Source organism: Perna viridis, chromosome 14, assembly GCF_037379345.1.
Source record: "Perna viridis isolate PV_CMFRI_1.1 ecotype Kerala chromosome 14, ASM3737934v1, whole genome shotgun sequence".
NCBI classification, from domain to species: Eukaryota; Metazoa; Mollusca; class Bivalvia; order Mytilida; family Mytilidae; genus Perna; species Perna viridis.
Window position 1 is genome coordinate 910970 of NC_142458.1, and position 22049 is coordinate 933018.

At 32.8% G+C, this 22049-nt stretch overlaps 1 protein-coding gene and 1 long non-coding RNA gene across 5 annotated transcripts in view; one reads left to right on the forward strand and one right to left on the reverse strand.

The window, feature by feature from the left end:
* Positions 1 to 22049, reverse strand: part of LOC148597670 (uncharacterized) — a 34168-nt gene that overhangs the window by 6882 nt on the left and 5237 nt on the right. For 2 of the 4 annotated variants that reach the window (XM_088561222.1, XM_088561221.1), the window contains exons 2-13: positions 18984 to 19185; positions 16650 to 17106; positions 14155 to 15169; positions 11035 to 11402; positions 10617 to 10698; positions 8920 to 8987; positions 7917 to 8053; positions 6355 to 6425; positions 5237 to 5389; positions 1969 to 2075; positions 1127 to 1286; positions 424 to 593 (exon numbers count right to left, since the gene is read on the reverse strand). In XM_088561222.1, the coding sequence (XP_088417348.1) occupies positions 424 to 593; positions 1127 to 1286; positions 1969 to 2075; positions 5237 to 5389; positions 6355 to 6425; positions 7917 to 8053; positions 8920 to 8987; positions 10617 to 10698; positions 11035 to 11402; positions 14155 to 15169; positions 16650 to 17106; positions 18984 to 19165 (2970 nt within the window). In that variant the 5' untranslated portion in view covers positions 19166 to 19185. Of the gene's footprint in view, positions 1 to 423; positions 594 to 1126; positions 1287 to 1968; positions 2076 to 5236; positions 5390 to 6354; positions 6426 to 7916; positions 8054 to 8919; positions 8988 to 10616; positions 10699 to 11034; positions 11403 to 14154; positions 15170 to 15600; positions 16602 to 16649; positions 17107 to 18983; positions 19186 to 22049 lie in introns of those variants that run through there. The other 2 variants (XM_088561224.1, XM_088561223.1) reach the window with 2 other exon arrangements.
* Positions 5361 to 6972, forward strand: LOC148597671 (uncharacterized). Its single transcript, XR_015918490.1, has 2 exons — positions 5361 to 6266; positions 6780 to 6972. It is a non-coding gene; the product is annotated as an uncharacterized LOC148597671 (long non-coding RNA).

Sequence of the window (22049 nt, forward strand, 5' to 3'; positions counted from 1 at the left end):
ATTGTGTTCTAAATTATGAACCTCTTACACTCAAGGCAAACATACTACAATAAGGTCAACTAGGTGATTGTATATACAGTCAAACCTGTCTAAACAAAACCCTGAATAATACAAAATCCTGCCTAAACCAGACACTTTTGAAGTCCTGTCTATCAATTAAAATATACTGTAAGCTTATTGCCTTTCACAACTGCTAAATTTCACCGATTCTGCGAAGGAAACATACCTGCAGTTCTCAATTTTCGCTGCTTCAAAGAATTATAATCATTATATAATGTTAAGAGTCAATTTCACAAGTACTAATTTTCACGGTTTTATATTTACTTTGAAAATAGTGAAAATTTTTACTCAGCAAAAATTACTTCTTTTACAGTAATTTAAATCTTGATAAACCCGATCATCCTATAGATCAGAAGCATGTACCTTTCCTTGACTGTCTGTAATGATCCCATTCCCACTGTTACATGTTATACTGTTATCCTTCACCAGGACTGGTGAGTTCTGGTTGAGCAGGACACCATCCTTCCTGTTACCATGGACAGCATTACACTGAATCACTAACTCATCACCAAACTTACTTCTAATACCACATCCTGTCAAAAAGTAAAGAAAACAATTAACCTGGAAGCCCAGGTAATATTTTTGTTCCACAAGTTTCTCTCAGATATAACCCCGGGCCACCACTTAATAAATAAATAAAAAATAAATTTGAAAAGTATTGGATAAAATTCTATTTAGGCAGTAATTTGGGATACTACAGTTGGTATGACAAATATGCTGTTACACCTGACTATAGCCCGGTATATGTTCTCCTCTGTGGAGGTTGTTCATAACCAACAGTTGCGCTATGGTCTATTTTTAGTAAGAGTGGTCAGGTTTTTTTTGGACAGCTAATAACACCTAATGCAACTTTTGTCAGAAAATCCTATGGAAAAATCATGGCAACTTACATGGAATTCTGAGAGTACTTTCAGTGTAGTAGAAGTTTGAAGAAATGCTAACAGACAACAATGACAAAGGATGCCAAGAGACTGAACAGCTCACATGGCCAACAACCAGGCCAAAAAAATGGGATGGAACAGTATAATATGGATATAAAAAAAGCAAATGAAAATCATGACTGTACCATTGTTATGATAAATGCTGTTATACTCGACTGTAGCCCGGGTACATGTTCTCCTCGGTGGAAGTTGTTCATCAGAAAACAGTTGCCACATCTGCATGCTTCTCTGACTGGTCATTTCTCCTATGTCTAAGTTCATAGCTTCCCCTTCATGGGATAGATCCTATGGAATGAGAGAAACAGAAAGATTAGGTTAAGACAAAGAATATATATAAGATCATAGCCACAGGTCAAATGTATGCATGTGAACCACCTTTAAGTAGAAAAACCTCTACAAATACTGTAAACTGTGAATTTTTCATGGCAATTTTATTTTTGCAATTTTCAGTGTAAGACCTGTAACACGAAAATTAAACCGTCATGATAATATTCTTCAAAGAAAATTATAATGCAACTTTGGGAACAATCACAAATTTTAAAGCTGTGGGAAGGAAGACTGACCAAAGAAATTATGAAAAAAATGGTGCAAAATTTTCCCAGTTATCAATAACTGAACAAACTTAATTAGATTTGTTTTCTGTTCTATTATATTTTATTTTCAATCTTCTGTTATATAAGGCCCATGCTTTCTGGTTATCACCCCTATCTAAAGCCCTAGCTAAGGTGCTAAAATGTAATGCTGACCATCTTTTGAAGACACTGACTTGCACAGCAATATGGGATACATCTGTATTACAACAATTAACAAATAATTCAAGGAGGCTCCATTTTATCATTGTTTTATCACAGACTGGAAATGTTGCCTTATTTTACCTTAAGTGATTGCTTGCCATGGGTACTTAGTGTTTTGTTTACAAATTTAATACCCTTTTCTCCAGTATTGTTGACTTTGTTGCCATACATACTGTTTTGTTTACAAATGTAATCCCATTGTCTCCATTATTGTTGATTTGGTTTCCATGAATCATTGGTTGGCAAGCAGTTGTTACCCAAACACCACACCCAGAATTACCTGAAGCATAACATATATCCATGTATTTAAGTTTTTTTTATATGTGGAAAGAAATTAAGAATCTAAAACAAACGAAGTAGTTAAAATAAATTATTCTGACAGAATTACGAAGATCAAATCATTATTAAAACAGCGGTTACCTTACTGTTATTGGTAGAATTACAGTCATAAAGTCTCTAGTTATGCCAATACTAAACCACTTGATAATTTCTTTACCAAACTCTGATGAAGAAACTATCAAGAAAATAAATGACCTCATGTTTACATTTATTTGGAACTCACCAGTCAATAAGGTTAAAAAAGATATTTTATGTAAAGAATACTCAGAAGGTGGACTGAAAATGATTAATTTAAATGTATTTATAAATGCATTGAAATCAACTTGGATCAGAAGAGTCTGTCAACAAAATTATAAATGGGAAAATATTTTTATGTCTTATGTTGACAAAAACAAATTGTTTAGTTGTGGTGGTGCCTACATAAAGAAGTTATATCTTAAGATAAAAAATTATTTTTGGAAAGATGTATTAAGATCTTGGAAAATGTTAATTGACAGAGAAAGAGACATGAATTGGGAATATTTTCTTTCAAATCCTATATGGTTAAACAATATTATTAAAATAGATAATGAGCCACCATGCTTCAAAGATTGGTATTATTTATATTAATGATCTGTATAATTCTGATGGTTCATTTTTACTGTAGAACAGTTACAACAAAAGTATGGAATAAATATTGATGTTATGAAATACAATAGTTTGAGAGCAGCTGTAAAATCAGCAGCGAAATATTTTATAAAAGTTACCACTATTCTATGTAGACCATTTATACCAACTGTATTTCAAAACCTTATTAGAAGTAAGAAAGGGTCAAAAGATATGTACAATATATTAGTGAAAAATGATATCTGTCCTAATGGACAAAAAAATGGAGTGAACTACTAAATGAACATAATTTAGAATGCAATTGTATTTTTAAGCTTCCATTTGTAGTCACTAAGAATACTAAACTCCAGTGGCTTCAGTATAGAATAAACCATTATATACTTACTACAAATAAGCTTCTTTTTAAAATGAAAATTGTTGATGATCCTTATTGTACATTTTGTCACACAGAAAATGAAACAATAGAACATTTGCTATGGAATTGTAACATAGTTCAAGATTTTTTATATAATGTTGAATATTGATTTCTTTCACATGGTTTAAGTATTCCAATTACAAAACTGTGTTTTATTTTTGGTGATGTTTCAAAACTTTCTAAAAATGACCCCAAAACATTATATTTTTTTAATAACAAGAAATATATTTATGATACAAGGTGTTTTAAAAATAATGTAACTATAGTAGCATTAAAATGTAAGTTGCAAGATATGTATAAGATAGAAAAATGTTAGCAGTAAAAAATAAGTATATTACTAAGTTCAATATTAAGTGGAGTAAATTCCAAAATATATTTAATGTCTAGGACTGACAATGTATGTAAGTGAAATGAATGATTTATTAATGTATTTCAAATAAGAAAACAGGACTTCTCCTCTTTTGTTTTTTTTCTCTGATTTATTTCTCCTTTATTTTTATTATTATTATTTTTTTTATATATACTCTAATTTTTTGGTAAAAACACCCAATTATTTACAAAAATATTTGTCAACAATAAATACATTTCTTCATGAGTATATGTATTCTTTGTATACTATGTTGTGATATTTGTGAACAATATAAGTTATGTGTTTTTATGTAATGATGATTGTATATGACTGTTGGAGAATTTAGAAAAAAAAAAGAATCTAACATGCCTGAGAGTTCTTAGACACCACATGATAAGATTTCAAGTTCCATAATAAGGTTCTGTACCTATATTCAGCAAGTTCATGTAAATAACCTTGTTATCAGCCTTTGAAGTTTGTCTATTTAATGTGAAAATAATTGTAAACTATGGACAGTTAAAGAGCTTTTGTAAACCCCTTTGTTAAGATCTACAAGGAACAAAAGTTCAAGGTGACTAATTCTAGGTAGATGAAACTAATTTGTCTGACTCAGAACCTCATTGGTTGAAGAAACTTTATTATATAGAAAGCAGTGTTTTATCGAATGTTCCCAGAGTAAAAATTTCGATAATTCACACTTAGAAATAAATTCGGTAATTTCACTCTTGGACTTTCTCCCACCAAATGTCACAACTTCGATATCAATCCGCCAATAACACAATTTAAAATTCATGTTGAAAATATCGATAAATTATGAAGAAAATAATCTTTATGATAAAAAGGATAACCAGTTGGTAATCATGAATAACCAAAATATAATCACTCGTGCCAAGAACGCTTAAGGATTTAACTCGTGAGCGTAACAAGTTTCGCAAACAAGTTAAATCTAGGCATTCTTTGGCACTCGTGATAACATTTTGGGTATTCGCTCTTTCCAATTACTTATGGTATTATTCTCAAAGCTCCAAATCCATTGGAATACGTTGCTTTGTTGTACCCATATCTACAGTACAGCTCACAGCATAGTCTGATAAATACCTGTATTCTACTTGTATACTAATTCTAAAATACCGAGGTGAGCCACCTGTGAGTGATAATTAACTGTACAGGTAAAACCACCAGTAGGTCCATGTATCTGTTCAGTTAATTAGTCATTTTCTGTTGTATATTGGATACAGGTGATCCTGGGGGATGGGGATTTTGTTAATTAAGAGCCAATAAGCAATAAATACCTAGCATTGGATGCCAGATATGAGGTATGCCAGGTATTTATCAGACTATGTCGCAAGCTGTACTGTAAGTCTTCATCATTACATTTCTTATTTTAAATTCTGCAATAATCCATTTAAAAGACTAATCACAGCATGTGTTTTGCATTAGTCAATAGAAGGGTTGTTTTGTGTTTTGCATTAGTCAATAGAAGGGTTGTTTTGTGTTTTGCATCAGTCAATAGAAGGGTTGTTTTGTGTTTTGCATCAGTCAATAGAAGGGTTGTTTTCTATGTTTCCATTTCATTATTATATAATTTAAAAGCTTCAGCTGAAAGGGAGACACTCCAAGCCCTAGTGTGGTTAAGTTATTATCAATGATATATTGATACGCAAAGTTGAAATAACATGTATTACTACATGCAATATTAATACTTTATTTGTACCATATTTTCAATTAATACCTGATATGACATTATTTTCTATGCTTCCTTTGCCCCTTTCTCCAATGACAATACCATCTGACAGTCCATTACAGATGACGTTTTGTACAATGACAGGATCCCCACCATGTCTTATATCTATACCTCCCCACTGGTTCTCTGATACTATATTATCTACAATTAAAGATTAAAGGACAAAGCTGAGAGAAAAAGTTGCAGACAACAGTTTTTTTATTAAAACATTTCTGTATCATTCTACATAGTGAATAATATGCTTTGCACGTTGATAGGACTGCAGAGGTCAGATTGAGGAAAACATAAACACAACATTCAAAGCTCTCTATTTGGATTGTGATTTATCTAACCAGAATTAAAATGGTGCAAGAAACTTAAAATCATTATTTAAAGTTTTTTAAACATAGTAAATACAAATTTGAAGAAATGTTTATTTCTGACCCCATTTTTGTCTTCCATAACTTAAAATAGGGCCCATACTTTAAATACCCGTCAAAACCTTCCTTTTTTATGTGAAGCCTTATAAACCCATACAATATTGCCCTAAACCAGAAAAATGTTTAGTTTTGTCCCTTTTGGCCCCTTATTTCTATGGTAACCATTTAAAAATCATCCTTGTCTGTTTGTTGAAATGGAATCTTGTGACACAGTTCATAGCCATCTATACATACATGTTTATACTTCTTAACAGTTCCGTGCTTGATTCTTGACACTTTTTTCTCCCTAATTCTTAAGCAGTTCAATATACAACCAAAAAAACAATACCAGGTAGTGTTTTGTGATTTTGCAACTCATAGTACAATGTCATACAAATCAATATGCTTCTACTTGAGTCATATACATTTGTAGTTAAATTTTATGAAATGCATGTTTCAGGATCATTCCAACATCATCAAAAATAAAGTTGGCTCACTGAACTATGTATTAGCCATACAAACTTTTATCTGTCTGCCTGTAGGAGTACATCAGATTCCCTGCTGGGCTACTGAGTGTCAGAGTGGTCTGTACAGTCTAATCACGCTGGCTGAGGAGTGATGTAATACTTTTTTATTCCTTTTTTAAGTAACTTTTCCATAAATGATTAAAAAAAAATCATAAAATTATTGAATGGAGTATCTACATACCAACAATATATCCAGTTCCTCCTTCATTGACAGCTATTCCAGCTGCTTTACCACTGTGAATATGGTTCTTGCTACAACAGAAACACACAGCACATTTTACTTTTAATTTTCACTAATTACTGAGTTTTAAGGAGGTAGACCTAAGGTAAGGGACACCTCTTACAAATCATTGGAATGTTTGTATTCAGCATTTTATATCAATCTCATGTAAGCATCAAAGCAACTTGGATTGATTTCATTCTGTTTCAAATGAACGCTTGAAAGGCTTTGGTGAAATTTAATATGATACAAACATATCACTGATTTCAAGAGTTGTGTCCCTTACCCTAGGTCTACCTACTTAAACAAGAAATCTTTGAGGAACAGTTAACTTAGTGATACCTCCACATTTCATTATGACATAAGAAAAATTCTTGTTTTTTCAGCAAACAGGAAGTAGATGTCATACAAGTATGAGGACATTCAGTTTGCCAATATGAAGCTTTGTATAAATTATCAACAGAAGCTGAAAAATATATGATATAGAATGGCAGAATGGCAGAAAGACGGGGTATAAAAAATAATAACAGAAAACACAAATGAAAAACAAGATATTCTCTATTAAATGATTTGATTTTTTTTCTATTTGTTACTGAAAGTTATTTACATGTTTGACCAGTTTCAGTATTACACTTTAGTAAATAATTACTTTTCACAACTGAAAGATTTTTACCTTTTAATTTTAGTAAGTTTATATCTATGTTTTTGGATCTGATGGCTATTTTCCATGATTATCACAAGTTTTTATTTTAAAAATATCTCAATGTATATCTCAAATCATTCAATAATTGTTTTATAGTAAAAATTTCATGAATCATACATCACCATGTCAAAGTCAAACCTTATAGTTATCTACAGTTTAATAGGGACAGAGTGTCAGTGATGTCCAACAGAAGTTTTACTGTTCTCATCATGAACTTGTGGATTGTTACGGTGTATCCATCTTCACCATGAGAACCACTTTGTTCAACATGTCATAATTTTCCTTTCCTCTTTCATCTACCCCACCCTTGACTTTTTATGAGCACCTCAGTGTTTCTAGAAAAGCAGAGGATGCTTACCCAACCGGTGCACCTGGTTCATGCTCCCAGTTTTTCAGTGGAAGTTGCTCATTTCTTTGTATGTATTATTTTGGTTATTTTGTGTTTTTTGTTTGTGTATGTCTGTTTTCCATGTCTGGTTTTTGTCCCTGGATTACATTCTTTTCATTTCCACTAGAATCTTGGTTCCTTTGATTACTCCTACATATGTACATGTAGATCTTCTGTCAAAGAATGAAAACTGACATATTTCGTAAGTGAGGTATGCAGTTAGATGTGATTGAACTTCTAAAGCAGATGTAAATCATGTTATAAAAAGTCTCACATAATAAGGTGCATTAGAATAAAGTTAATTATAATTTGAGTACAATAGCTCCATCCATCACAATCAAAGACTAAAACCATATCAAAATGAAGAATAAATACACTTGTCAAATATACATGTAGGGCCTCTATTTAAAAAAATTGGTTAGCCACACCCACCTGACAACAGGGCTGCCTCTGTATAGTATGTATACTCCCGCCTCCTTGTTCTGGTAGATTTCATTGCTCTTAATTTGGCCACGCCCACTTCCAAGAACCACAATTCCAGATCTTTTACTGTGGTGGATTCTATTACACTGAAAAGTAAAACATTAAAAAATCTTCAACAAATGAAGTTTTTTTTAAATGTTACAGTATTTTTAAACAAGGTAATGGTACAAAGAAAACTCACCAACAAAATATTTTGCCTGTTTGTCTAAAAATTCCATAAGTTATTTTTGTTGTTTTAACAGTACACAAGGGAAAAAAGGAGAAAAAAATGAAAATACTTATGAGCATTCTAATCCATAAAAAAAGACTTTCTAGTAAAAAGTTAAATTTTAATCAATTTAAGTTAGGACTATACTGTAATCTTTTTACAAATTTTACAGAAATTCTATAGACCAGTTTTTAAACAGTTTGCAGGGATAATAGCTTACATAATCTATATAAACCACCTCTAAATCAAGTCAAATGATCTATGAATTTTTACTAGAAATTCTAAACTATCTAACACCATCTCTGAGAAAAATATATAGAATTTCTGAAAATTAGCATACCATTAAGAAAAAAATTAGGTGTGATAGACCTTGAGTATTTTTTTCTAAATGGTATGCTATAGATACAGAGAGATAAATAATTTGTTAAAGATAAATAATATCATTATAAAGTTAGCAATGAATTTTTAAATGTGCCCTGTCTAAAACAATTAGATAATTCAAACTGAAATAAATTCAGAAAAACATCACAAAACAAATATCAGTCTACTGATAACAACATTAAAAATTTATGGAGAAAATCTCTATAATTAACAGGATAAACAGTTAATTAATCATGAATAAATAATGAATAAATAATTTAACTTATGCATGGAACAGGACAAGTTTCAGACACTTGTTAAATCTATGCGTTCTTTGGTACTCGTTATCATATTTTGATTATTAATTATCCTCATATGACCTACCTGCACTATGGGATCAGCATTCTTTCTAATATCAATGCCTGCTTCACAGTTTGAATGAATGTCATTTCCTGTAAAAACAAAGATTAAACATCTCTTGATTTAATGTTATCAATTATTATTCACTATCATATTCATACCAATTAAAGTATAATAAACCTTTTTCATATTCCTAACTTTTACTGTTTTTCTTTTAAATTCTGAGAATAGGGAACCAACCCAACATACTGGTTTACTGTCTAATTGGAGCAATGGACAGCAGTAGACTTCTTATTTAAATATTTTACTTATTGTAGCTGTAGTAAGTACTTGGTTACTTTTGGGTAATCAATTTCAAACCATTTTGCTACTTACCGAAGTGTAAATTGTTTAAGTTTCAAATAAAATTTTAAATGTTCTTCCTTTCCTCAATAAGACTGCCAACCTGGTTGTCGGGTGTTGGTGGGTTATGTCCCTTTGAAAAACTTGCTAAAATGGCTTGCATTTCGTAAATATGAAAAACCATTATTATTCTTTTTATAATACATAATTTGCAACTAGCACTCCAGCTAAGAATCATGCAAACTGTGATTCATGGTTGGAAACCCTACACATTTCTATTTTTGATATTTTGTGTAAAATGTCATACTAAACAAAAATTAACATGTGGATTTTCATATAACCCTTGTTCATACGACATAAAAGTTACATAGAATGTACTGTAGAATTCAAAATTAACAGAGATACCAAATGAAACTTTGTAAATGATACTTAAGGTTCAGCTAAAGTCAATATCTAGGACATACTTTAGAATAAATCTACAGCTGTCAAAAACAAGATTTGACATCTGAAATTCATATAGTTCTGTTCCTAAATGAATAATGCAGTGCAAGCTAGCAATTGCTAGATCTGAATGAAAACTTTAATATTTCCTGTTTATTGGTGTTGTTATTTAGCTGGATCATGGTATAAAATATCTCAATTCATCTACATTTAAAGAAATGGCAATTTTTTCAAGAAAATTAATGCTAGCTTGCACTGCATTATACATTTAGGAACAGAACTTTATGAATTTCAGACTTCAAATCTTGTTTTTGACAGCTGTAGATTTATTCTAATGTATGTTGTTTACACTTTTGTTGTTAATGTTATATAGACGTTATAAAACATTCGTTTCTAAGTTTGACTTGTGCTTATGTATTATATACATATAAAGATGAATTTAGCAATGTTTAATTTAATGTATTATTAAAACTGAATGAAAACATTTCATTATGAAATGTCCTAGATATTGACTTAAGCAGAACCTTAAAATACAATAGAAACTATTGGATTATCTCCTTAAAGCTGACAGATTGGAATGAATAATTATACATTTCATCACGTAGACCTATAAAGCAACTTAATAACAACAACAATAATTTGTAGATTTTTTTGGGGTGTATCACATATTACAGAATTTGCATGATGCTTCCTAAGATTGCTACTTAATAATTAAATGTTGTCATATCCTGTCTTAACTAACTAGGATAAAAATATCCCTGTGTAGTGTGTTCTATTTAAAATTAACCTGTAAACAAAGACCACCTATCTCATGTGACAATGATTTTGATCTCCTTTAGAAGTTCACTAAAAACAGCCTTTAAGAAACGAAAGTCCAAAGACAGACAGACAGACAGACAGATGGAACAAAACAAAGTATTTTAAAGGAATATCAATACCTGCTATTACACCAGATGCTGCCAGTCTCATAAATATCCCTGAAGTTCTACAGTGATGTACTTCATTCTTCAATATCACAACCTGAAACATACATGTACATGTTCAGGTTTCCCACAAAATCAATGAAAAATTTACATTTACATGGACTTAAAAATCTCCCTCTTGTAACAATGTCAATGTAGGAAAATCTCCCACATGAATTTCTTCAAAGGAAAATAGGTACAATGTATGTCAATGAATTTTACTCTCTCATTTTTATTTGTTGGTATTTTTATTTGTAACTTTTGAAAATATCTTTTTTTTTTGTCAGAAAAATTTCATTTTCTTCAGCAGATCCTCTACCTGTTTGGTCACTTGTATTGTTTTTTTGCTGTTACAAGTACATGTACATGTATTTATATAAAACCTTTGACATACCCTTGAATTTTGAATACATCGGATACCATATCCAACAGAATTAATATCACAGTGAGTTATAACAGCATGGGCTTGTAAAGCCACAACAATCCCTCCTTTACTCTGTGTGATGCGACATCGGTGAATCATACAACCTCTGACCTCGTTCAGAACTTTCTGCATGTCACCATCCTCTATGATTTTAATATGTTCTGATTGGTTCTGACTACAGATTGATTGTATGTCAGCTCCAAGACTGATGGCAGAGATGGACCGAGGTAGCTGATGCTCTGGGTAAGATAACATGATGACAGATTCTTCTTCATCAGAGAAATCGTCAGATGAGTAGGAAATGTCTTCAATGTCACTGCTACTTGTTGAACTGTTTCCTAAAAGAAATAAATTTTTAGTCACATGTAAAGCCTTTTTTGAATGAATAAATTTTACAATTCTGGTCACTGCCTCTTTGTTTCTTTATACATGTACAGAGAAACCTGTCAAAAGAAAACTGAAGCAGTAATATTTTGTTTACAAAATGCAAAATGTACTGTAAATGAACTGAATTTCTATTGTCAAGATTATATAACATTCTGTTTAACATGTATTCCAGAACAAAGAGAATTATTTGTATTGATCTATATTCCCGATTCTGTTCTTGCTCCCAAATTAGAAAAATCAAATCACCTAGAAAAAATATGTATAAGATAACACTTAATGTCACGAAGAGATTTTAGAATATATCAGGTTTAAACAAGTGTCAACACAAATTTTAATTTCTCCACTCTCCTCAGTGGTGATTAGTGGTGTCACAGTGTCTCCATTCTCCTCAGTGGTGATATTATGAGTGGTGTCACAGTGTCTCCACTCTCCACAGTGGCGTTATTATGAGTGGTGTTACAGTGTCGCCATTCTCCACAGTGGTGATATTATGAGTGGTGTCACAGTGTTTCCACTCTCCTCAGTGGTGATGAATGTTGTCACAGTGTCTCCACTCTCCACAGTGGAGTCACCATTTCAAAAATTGTATGTAATTTACTAATCCAGTCTTTATACTGAAGTATATTTTATGGTTATAGCAGTTAAAATAACATTTTAGTAATTGGCAGAAATTAATATTGAAAAGTATAGAAATGGTGCAATTTTATCCCGGCTTTTTCTTTGGTGGAGTCATAGTGGAGTACATGAGTGACTCTACTGTAAAGAGTGGAGAAAGTTTGGTTGACAGTAGAGTATTTGGTTTTTTCAGCACTTCAGCTTAGATTGGTTGATTGATTGGTCATTGTTAAAAGTTTCATGCATTTCAGGATGAGAATATGTGACCAATCAAACAGATCCTGATTTATACTAGACTGACACACAGAATCAGATTTTTATAGTGCTAGCTTAAAGAAGCAGATACATGTCAACTTCAAGGCATCTAGTCATCACTTTAAACCCTTAAAAACAAATGTACATGTACTTCGTTATTGCAAAAGAAGTCAATGGTGTGACTCAGCTGGGGATGGAAGAGTAATCAAGGGAACCAAGGCCATAGCGGTAATCAAAAGAATGTAATCCAGGGACAAAGACCAGAAATGGAAAACAAACATACACAACAAAGAACATAAAGTAACTGAAATCATACATACAAAGTAACAAAAGTAAATGAGCAACTCGGACTCCACTAAAAACTGGGAGCATGGACCAGGTGCACTGGTAGGGTAAGCGTCCTCTGCTTTTCTAGAAACACCCACTGAGTTGCTCATAAAAAGTCAAGTCCGAGGTACATAAACGAGGGAAGGAAAACTATGACCCTTTGAATAAATCAGTTTTCATGGTGCTGATGGATACACCATAACAATCCACGAGTTCATGATAACGACTATAAAACTTCTGTAGTGATGACTTCAATCTTGAAGCAACATAACCCACGCCTCCCTCACTAGAGGTGAGCACAGCATGCTAGTCTGAGACCACTGAGACAGCTTAGACAGATTTTTACAGTTTCCTGTGTTTATTGTCATTCAAAAAGTGTGGAAAAACAAATGTATGACTATAACATTTTTAAATTACACAACCGTCAACCAAAACTTTAATTTCTCCACTCTTCATACTAGAGTCATTCATATTCTCCACTGTGACTCCATCAAAGTAAGAACTTGCTCCATTCCTATACTTTTCAATATTTATTTCTGTCCCATTTACTTAAATGCTATTAAATTGCTAGAACCATTAAATACATGTATACTTTGGTATACACACAGGATTCGTAAACTAGACAGTTTTTTTAAATGGTGACTCCTCTGTGGAGAGTGGAGACACTGTGACTCCACTCATAATATCTGCACTGTGGAGAGTGGAAAAATTAAAATTTGTGTAGACAGTAGTGATTCTCACATGAATATCATATGGTTAGTTACCACAGGATTATCATGGTTATCACATGATTATCATATGGTTCTCATATGAATACCATATGGTTATCACATATTATCATATGGTCATCACATGATTATCATAGTCACACATCTTATGATATGGTTACCACATGATTATCATACAGTTATCACATGATTATCATATGGTTCTCACAAGTTATCATATGGTTATTGGTTATTGTATGAAAATCTAATTTGTTTTTTTTCAAAACATATGATAATCATATTAGCCAATATTTACATTTGTACACATGTAAATAACCCTATGATTATCATGTCATTATAATATCATCTTAGTGGTAATTTTGGCAGTGTGTACATAAAGAAAATGAAAAACAGTACTTACCGGTATTATATCTGTTATTGAAACAGAGTTAAAATAAATTCATTATTACACTTTGAAATCAAACCCCTGGTAAAGGTATACAACCATTTGATTCTGGAAGGCCTGGCTGTTTTTGGAAATACATTATTCTGGCACTGAAAGGTTGAAAATAAACATTCTGGTCTACACCTCCCAGAAAATGAATTTTCTACCTCAGTCCAGTTACTTCATACAGTAAATTGCAAAATAATTAAACTGGCCCCAATGTGGTTGAAAATATCTTCTGACCCTCAAAATTTCAAAATAAATACTCTGACCCCACAAAATTTGCCAACCCCCACTCCCCTCTGAATCAAATGGTTGTAGAGTACACAATTTACAGTGAATTGTTTTAGATACCTGGATGTGGGTTTGAACTGACACTGTTGACAGAGCCAGAGTCAAACTCATCAGAATCTTCTCTGTATAAACTACCACTGCTAGCTGTGACCTGGGACCTCCTTGACCTTTCACTGAGGTCAGAATGATGTGAGGCAGAATCAACATCAGCTGGTTGAGGAAGACTATTTTCCATTACATAGTTTGCACAACTTTGTGAAGCATCAAGTTGGTCGTTGTCAACATTGCTATCTTCAAGGCTTTGTAGTCCAGTCTGACTAGCATTGGAATTGTTGTTTATATGAGAATTATCTCCCTTGTTTAGAATTTCCTGTGTAGAAGAGTTGTGTTCATCAATATGATTATTTTGGTTGGTATCATATTTTCCATCCTGACCATTTTTGTTTTGTTCCTCTGATTTCACACTGTTATTAAAATTTTCTACTTTTGGTAATAAACATGGGGTCATGGCATTAACAGATGGAAGATCACATAATACAGATGTTGGTATAGGTAAATGATCTAGAACATCAGAATTTATCACAGATTCAAAATGTACCGACCCATTGGAACTCTGGCCACAATTCACCTGATCTTCTGTCGTCACCATGCTAGAAAATTTTCCTGAACTACAGATACTTTTCCTCCTCTGTTCGAAGTCACCATGATCAGTAGAAAATGTGTAGGATTTTTCTAATGTTTTCTGTCCAGCAGTGGAAGCAGAGTATGCAGAGGTTGGGGCCAATTCTTTCTTTTGCTTATTGAAATTTTTCAGGTTGCAATACTGAGCAATTTTGTCTTTGAGGCTATTGTAAGCCCAGTTTCGTTCCTCTTTAGGATAACCTTCTACGGTTATAGCAGCAGTGTCTGTTTGGGAGAATTCACAATTTTCAATGATACTAGCACTCAGATGTTGGAAGATGACGGTGGCATGACGGAATGTACAATATTTGACATGACATGATCCTGGACTCTGAACATACATCATACCATCTTCTAAAATACAGTTGTCAACCTGTAGATACCCGTATCTAACCTGCAATGAAACAAAACAAACTATTTGAAGGTTGATATTAATTTTTGATCAAGTTATAGTTATAATGGAAAAAAAGGAAATATAAAGATGTATCCATACAAAGTATTCCAAATTATCTACAGTGATGCCTGTCTAAATCAATTCTATTTCAAACTGCAGGAATTAGTCCCGATTAGGGAGATGTTTTGTTTATACCAGTTGAGAATGTATTAAAATTGAAATAAAGGAGTTTTGGATGAAGTCTAGTTTGGACAGGACATGGCTTTATTCTGGGTTCAGTAAAGACAGGTTTCAATGTACTACTTGAAAATGTTACTGACACGACCTGTCAACCCAGCCTGGAGTCTTACCTTGATAATGAAGTTTGTGAACCATGGAGGCCTGATTACCCAATTACTGACATGACCTGTCAATCCAGCCTGGAGTCTTACCTTGAGAATGAAGTTTGTGAACCATGGAGGCCTGAGTACCCAATTACTGACACGACCTGTCAATCCAGCCTGGAGTCTTACCTTGAGAATGAAATCTGTGAACCATGGAGGCCTGAATACCCAATTACTGACACGACCTCTCAATCCAGCCTGGAGTCTTACCTTGAGAATGAAGTTTGTGAACCATGGAGGCCTGAGTACCCAATTACTGACACAACCTGTCAATCCAGCCTGGAGTCTTACCATCAAAATGAAGTTTAAGAACCATGGAGCCCTCAACACCAGATTACTGACATCACATGTCAGTCCACACTGGAGTCTTACCTTGAGAATGAAGTTTAAGAACCATGGAGCCCAGAACACGTGACTACTGGCATGACTTGTCAGTCCACACTGGAGTCTTACCTTGAGAATAAAGTTTAAGAACCATGGAGCCCTCAACACCAGATAACTGACATCACATATCAGTCCACACTGGAGTCTTACCTTGAGAATGAAGTTTAAGAACCATGGAGCCCAGAACACAGGACTACTGGCATGACTTGTCAGTCCACACTGGAGTCTTACCTTGAGAATAAAGTTTATGAACCATGGAGCCCTCAACACCAGATTTCTAACATGACTTGTCAGTCCACAGGAGTCATACCTTGATAATGAAGTTTAAGAACCATGGAGCCCCAAACACCAGATTACTGACATGACTTGTCAGTCCACACTGGAGTCTTACCTTGAGAATGAAGTTTTTGAACCATGGAGCCCTGAACACCAGACTACTGACATGACTTGTCACTCCACACTGGAGTCTTACCTTGAGAATGAAGTTTTTGAACCATGGAGCCCTGAACACCAGATTACTGACATGACCTGTCAGTCCTCACGAGTCATACCTTGAGAATTAAGTTTGTGAACCATGGAGCCCTGAACACCAGATTACTGACATGACTTGTCAGTCCACACTGGATTAATACCTTGAGAATGAAGTTTGTAAACCATGGAGCCCTGAACACCAGATTACTGACATGACCTGTCAGTCCACACTAGAATCTTACCTTGAGAATGAAGTTTGTGAACCATGGAGCCCTGAACACTAGATTACTGACACGACCTGTCAGTCCAATTTGTTCAATACATACAACCAGTATAATACTGCCAAGCTCACCAATCCCAATCAGCTCAAAAGGAATCTTTGAACTCATTTCAAACTGTTCGTCATATATACCCGGATAAACCTCAATTCTATCGTAGTCATTAGCAACTGAAAGGGCACTTTTGAGGGTACTGTGTTCCATGTCCCTTCCAACACGAATAACTTTTCGATCCTTTTTGCGTTTTAACACATATAAACAGTTAGTAGTTGGATCAGGCTCCTTCGAGTACCTGCCCCAGAACCTTATCGACAATATTTGATCTTTAAAAGCATGTCGCCATGACAATGGTTCTGTGTCTGTGTTTAATGGCCAGTATGGATGTTTCCAGTCTGAGCATTGTAAATACAGCTCTCTCCATCTGTAGAATAAAAAAAAATAAGTGAAACAAAGCATTCATGTGGCACACAAACTTTTAATAAATCAATGTACTCATGTCCTGTGTCAATTAAATGAGAGCTGTAAGCAAAATGCTAGCAAAGAACATTTTGAAGCAGTTAGAAATGGGTCTACCTTTTATAGTGTGGTTGATTTTCTTCACCAATCTGGGTTATAATGTCCTTACATAGAAATTACATGTACCACTTTTATTTAGGATTAAATTAAGTTTACCAATCTGGAAGTCATATATCTCAGGGGAAGTCTAATGACAAGAAGTCACCTATATACATTCCTTGCTTGAACGATTCCCGGGAAGTTTTAAGTTAAGAGAAAACAAGAGAGTCAGATGATGATCAATCAAAGAATGTGTTAGAGGATGCAAACATGTTACATGATAGAATAAAATACATACAAATAGTCTTGTTCCTTTAATAACACGGAAGTCTGAATGTTGCTAGAACTACATGTACACCCACATGTATTTTTTACAGAGGGTGCAACAGATCTTACAAATCTTTCGACTCAGGTGACTGTTGCATTATACATGTACCAAATATATGTAAATACCGATCTTCACTCTTCATTGAAAAAAAATATATACATGTACCCCAGGTAAAACCTAAGACAGATTGGATACATTTATAAACACCAGCAATTTAAGTACTATTCTGTGTAAAAAACAGGCAATGAGTGGTGCATCCTTTTTCTCAAGTTAGTCTTTTTTGCCTCAAATACACAATGTATTCAATACATCTAAAAAAAACAACCGGAAGACTACATAGTACATTTTTTTGTATTTAAATTTTTTCTAAGGCATCTGTGACATAGATATTTTTTACTGCTTTATATTTATAGGGAAAACGTGTAAAATTTTGCCACCATTTTTTTGTAGTCTATTTCAACTAAACTTGACCTACCAGTATCTTAAAAAGGCAACCTTTACCAACACTCTGATGGTTACATACCTGAGGATGATTTTACGCGGTCATCAAACAAAATAGAAATAGGTAAATAAACAGTAAAAGAAGAATCGTTACAGTCAAATCTGGATTTCAATTTGCAGAATTCTGCTAAAAAGCAGGTTTGTATATCTGGAGATTATAAGGTATAAATACTTGTATTATACATATAATTTTCTTTTTATGTGCCACACTTAACACCAATTTTGTCTCATTCTTAGGCAAAGACATGTAACTTAAAAACTTCTTTAAATTCAATTACAGGTCTATCATTTATATAATTTCAGTTGAATAGAAATTTGTAAAATTTTAGGTTTCCACTGTAACACTCAAAATGAAGATTAGCTTTTTCACAGTTAAAGTGTGTTTCCCAAATTAATAAATCTTGTCAGAACTTCAAACTTAGTACTTTCCAAAGGGAAATAGAATATAATATATTATTATATAGATAGTAGTGATTTACGGAATGTTCCCAGTGCAATTTTTTTAATAATTCACACTGTGAAATAAATTCGGTAATTTACGTCAAAACAAGAATATCAATCCGTCTTTAACTAATTTCAGATTTATGTTGAAAATAATCAATAATGGAGGAAATCTAGTTAATAAATAGGATAATCAATTGGTTATCGTGAACAACCAAAATATCATCACTCATGCCAAGTACGCATTACGATTTAACTTGAGCACAGAACAAGTTCTACACACTAGTTAAATCTAAGCAGTCTTCGGCACACGTGATCATATTTTGGTTATTCACTCTTTCCAATTAATTACCCTATTATTATCTTCTTTTTCACACTGCATTTGCCCTCCTTCACAAAAGATAGAGTCCAAAAGCACTGCATTTATGCATAGAATTTTAAATCATTTTTACCAAAATATTTAGAATTCATACCTGGTACTATCAAGGGTGAGAACCAAATCATTCCAGGTTTTACACACACAGGAAGATCTACAAAGATCTTCAGCAGAGAGGTAAGAAAGTATAATCCTCCATATCTCCCATGGCAATCCAGATTTGTCACCTGGCAACACCTTGCTGCCACTTTCAGCCTTTACATTAGGCAAAGACATCATCTCCTACCAAACCATTTGACCTAAAAATGAAAATGTGTAGCAATAAAAAAATACAAAATCATGACTTCTGTTTAAGTGTTTATACAATGTTTACAATCAAGAAGTACATGTATATCTTAGATAACCAAGCTACACTTACGTCAAAAGGCGTACACATGAACAAAACAGATCATTAGGGTTGTTGCACATTCATCAGAAAGTTCCTATAAATGTAGACAGTTTTGTATCACACATTTATAAGATTGACTAGAATTGTAAACTCTTCTAAAATCAGAGGTTGATTGATATCTGCATGATGTGGTTTTTTATTCATTTGCATGTTTTGATACCAATAGTTGATATTTGTAGTTGATCTATATAATACAAATTTAAGCATTTTGGTTTTTAATGAATTTCAACTTATTTTGCTAATATAAGTAAATGACTGATAATGAAAGGATACCGTAAAAAGAAACAATACAACATAGAAACAATCCCTCTGGCAAACATACAAGAACATCAAAATTTCAACTTCCTATGATTATTTTTAAAGATCTCAACTGTGATGAGTCATTGCTTTTTGGGATATTTTTTCAATTACAAACATCGTCTACATTTCCTTAATCCCAGGAGCTTCAGGGGGGCTTTGCCCTCCTGGACCCACTTGGGGCCTCAAGTGGCCCCCAGACCCCTCACCATAAAATAGGCGTACACATTAATTAACTCTAGCTACGCCACTGATAACACTTCCATAATAATTCATGACAGAAACTACATGATTGTAACTACACTCAATAATATGTTCAGGTTCCCTGCATACTCAGCAAACTCATCCAAAACACTCAACAAATGCTTAAATGTATTAATGTATCTTGTACATGTACATTCAAATACACAATAAATGTTTTTATTTAACCTTTGAACTCATGATATACAAACAATTTGAATAGTGTCATACTTATCCATTCTATATTCAATTTGTTGAATCTATTATTTTTGTTGAATTCAAAAAAAAAATATCTTCCTTACTCTTCACCAGTGTTTGCCTTTAGCCACTCAGCCCAAGTCCAGGACTAGTAAAAATTTATTTGGGCTAGTGAAATAATGTGTACGCGTCCTGCTTCAGGCTAGTTGAATCCTATACAGTCCTCTATTATTTAGGCTAGTCATTTTTTTAAAGAGAGTTTTGAAGGAAAGGACGGCAAGTTCACCACTATTTTATGCTTTTTGATGGTTTACTCATAACTCCAGTAAGCTTTAAAGCTAAAGAGCCTGAATCCCACACCTGGTTTGATAAGCAACATTCTATTTTTGTAAATGCTTGAATAAAAGTTCCTTACATACCTAAGGAACAGCCATATCATTTTTCATTCAGTTCTGTCCAGTAGTAAAAAAAATGTCATAGAAAGGCAATAACTCCTAACATGGCTAAACAGATTTACATGAAAATTTTACCACTGATAGATCTTATCAAGCTGAACATTTTATTCAGAGATTGCACTAGGCTTTGTCAATGTCGCAATTTGCAATTTTTTATTTGATCTGGCCACAAAAATTACCTGTTGGCTATTTTCTTGGCGCCTGGAGTTTGTACATTAAAATTGACAGGAAGTTTGTCAGCAATGGATATTCTCTCCAATTAAACAACATCTGGTCAGAGTTAATTGACCATAACTAATTTATGACTGAAGCCAATCAAAGATAATTAGACCAGGTGACCGTGACACACAACATCCTCATAGGAGGTGTCAATCAAATGTGAATCTATTATTGAGTCAATCAAAACTCTCATCATCTGGTCAAAGGTAAACACAATCATAAGGCCATGTGCAGGTGGCTACATACAAGCTTCACGGCCCTTTTAAACTATATGATAAGTTCAGAAATAGACTTACCTAACAACAGAATAAATTAAATCCAATTAACAATGATTATCCATCAGGAAGTGTCTAAAAAAACTCTGATATGCAATAATTGCTAAATTAAAGAAAATGGATGATATTTGTTTACACTTTTCCCCATGTGTTTTTTTTTTTTTTGGTGGGAAAATCAGTAAAGAAATAGAATGAGGATTCCAAAAATCTAATAATGGAAATAATGGAAATACTGAATACATTAAATCTAATAATGGAAATACTGAATGTATTAAATCTAATAATGGAAATACTGAATACATTAAATCTAATAATGGAAATACTGAATGCATTAAATCTAATAATGGAAATACTGAATACATTAAATCTAATAATGGAAATACTGAATGCATTAAATCTAATAATGGAAATACTGAATACATTAAATCTAATAATGGAAATAATGAATGCATTAAATCTAATAATGGAAATACTGAATGCATTAAATCTAATAATGGAAATACTGAATGCATTAAATCTAATAATGGAAATACTGAATGCATTAAATCTAATAATGGAAATACTGAATACATTAAATCTAATAATGGAAATAATGAATGCATTAAATCTAATAATGGAAATACTGAATGCATTAAATCTAATAATGGAAATACTGAATGCATTAAATCTAATAATGGAAATACTGAATGCATTAAATCTAATAATGGAAATACTGAATGCATTAAATCTAATAATGGAAATACTGAATACATTAAATCTAATAATGGAAATACTGAATGCATTAAATCTAATAATGGAAATACTGAATGCATTAAATCTAATAATGGAAATACTGAATGCATTAAATCTAATAATGGAAATACTGAATGCATTAAATCTAATAATGGAAATACTGAATGCATTAAATCTAATAATGGAAATACTGAATGCATTAAATCTAATAATGGAAATACTGAATACATTAAATCTAATAATGGAAATACTGAATGCATTAAATCTAATAATGGAAATACTGAATGCATTAAATCCTA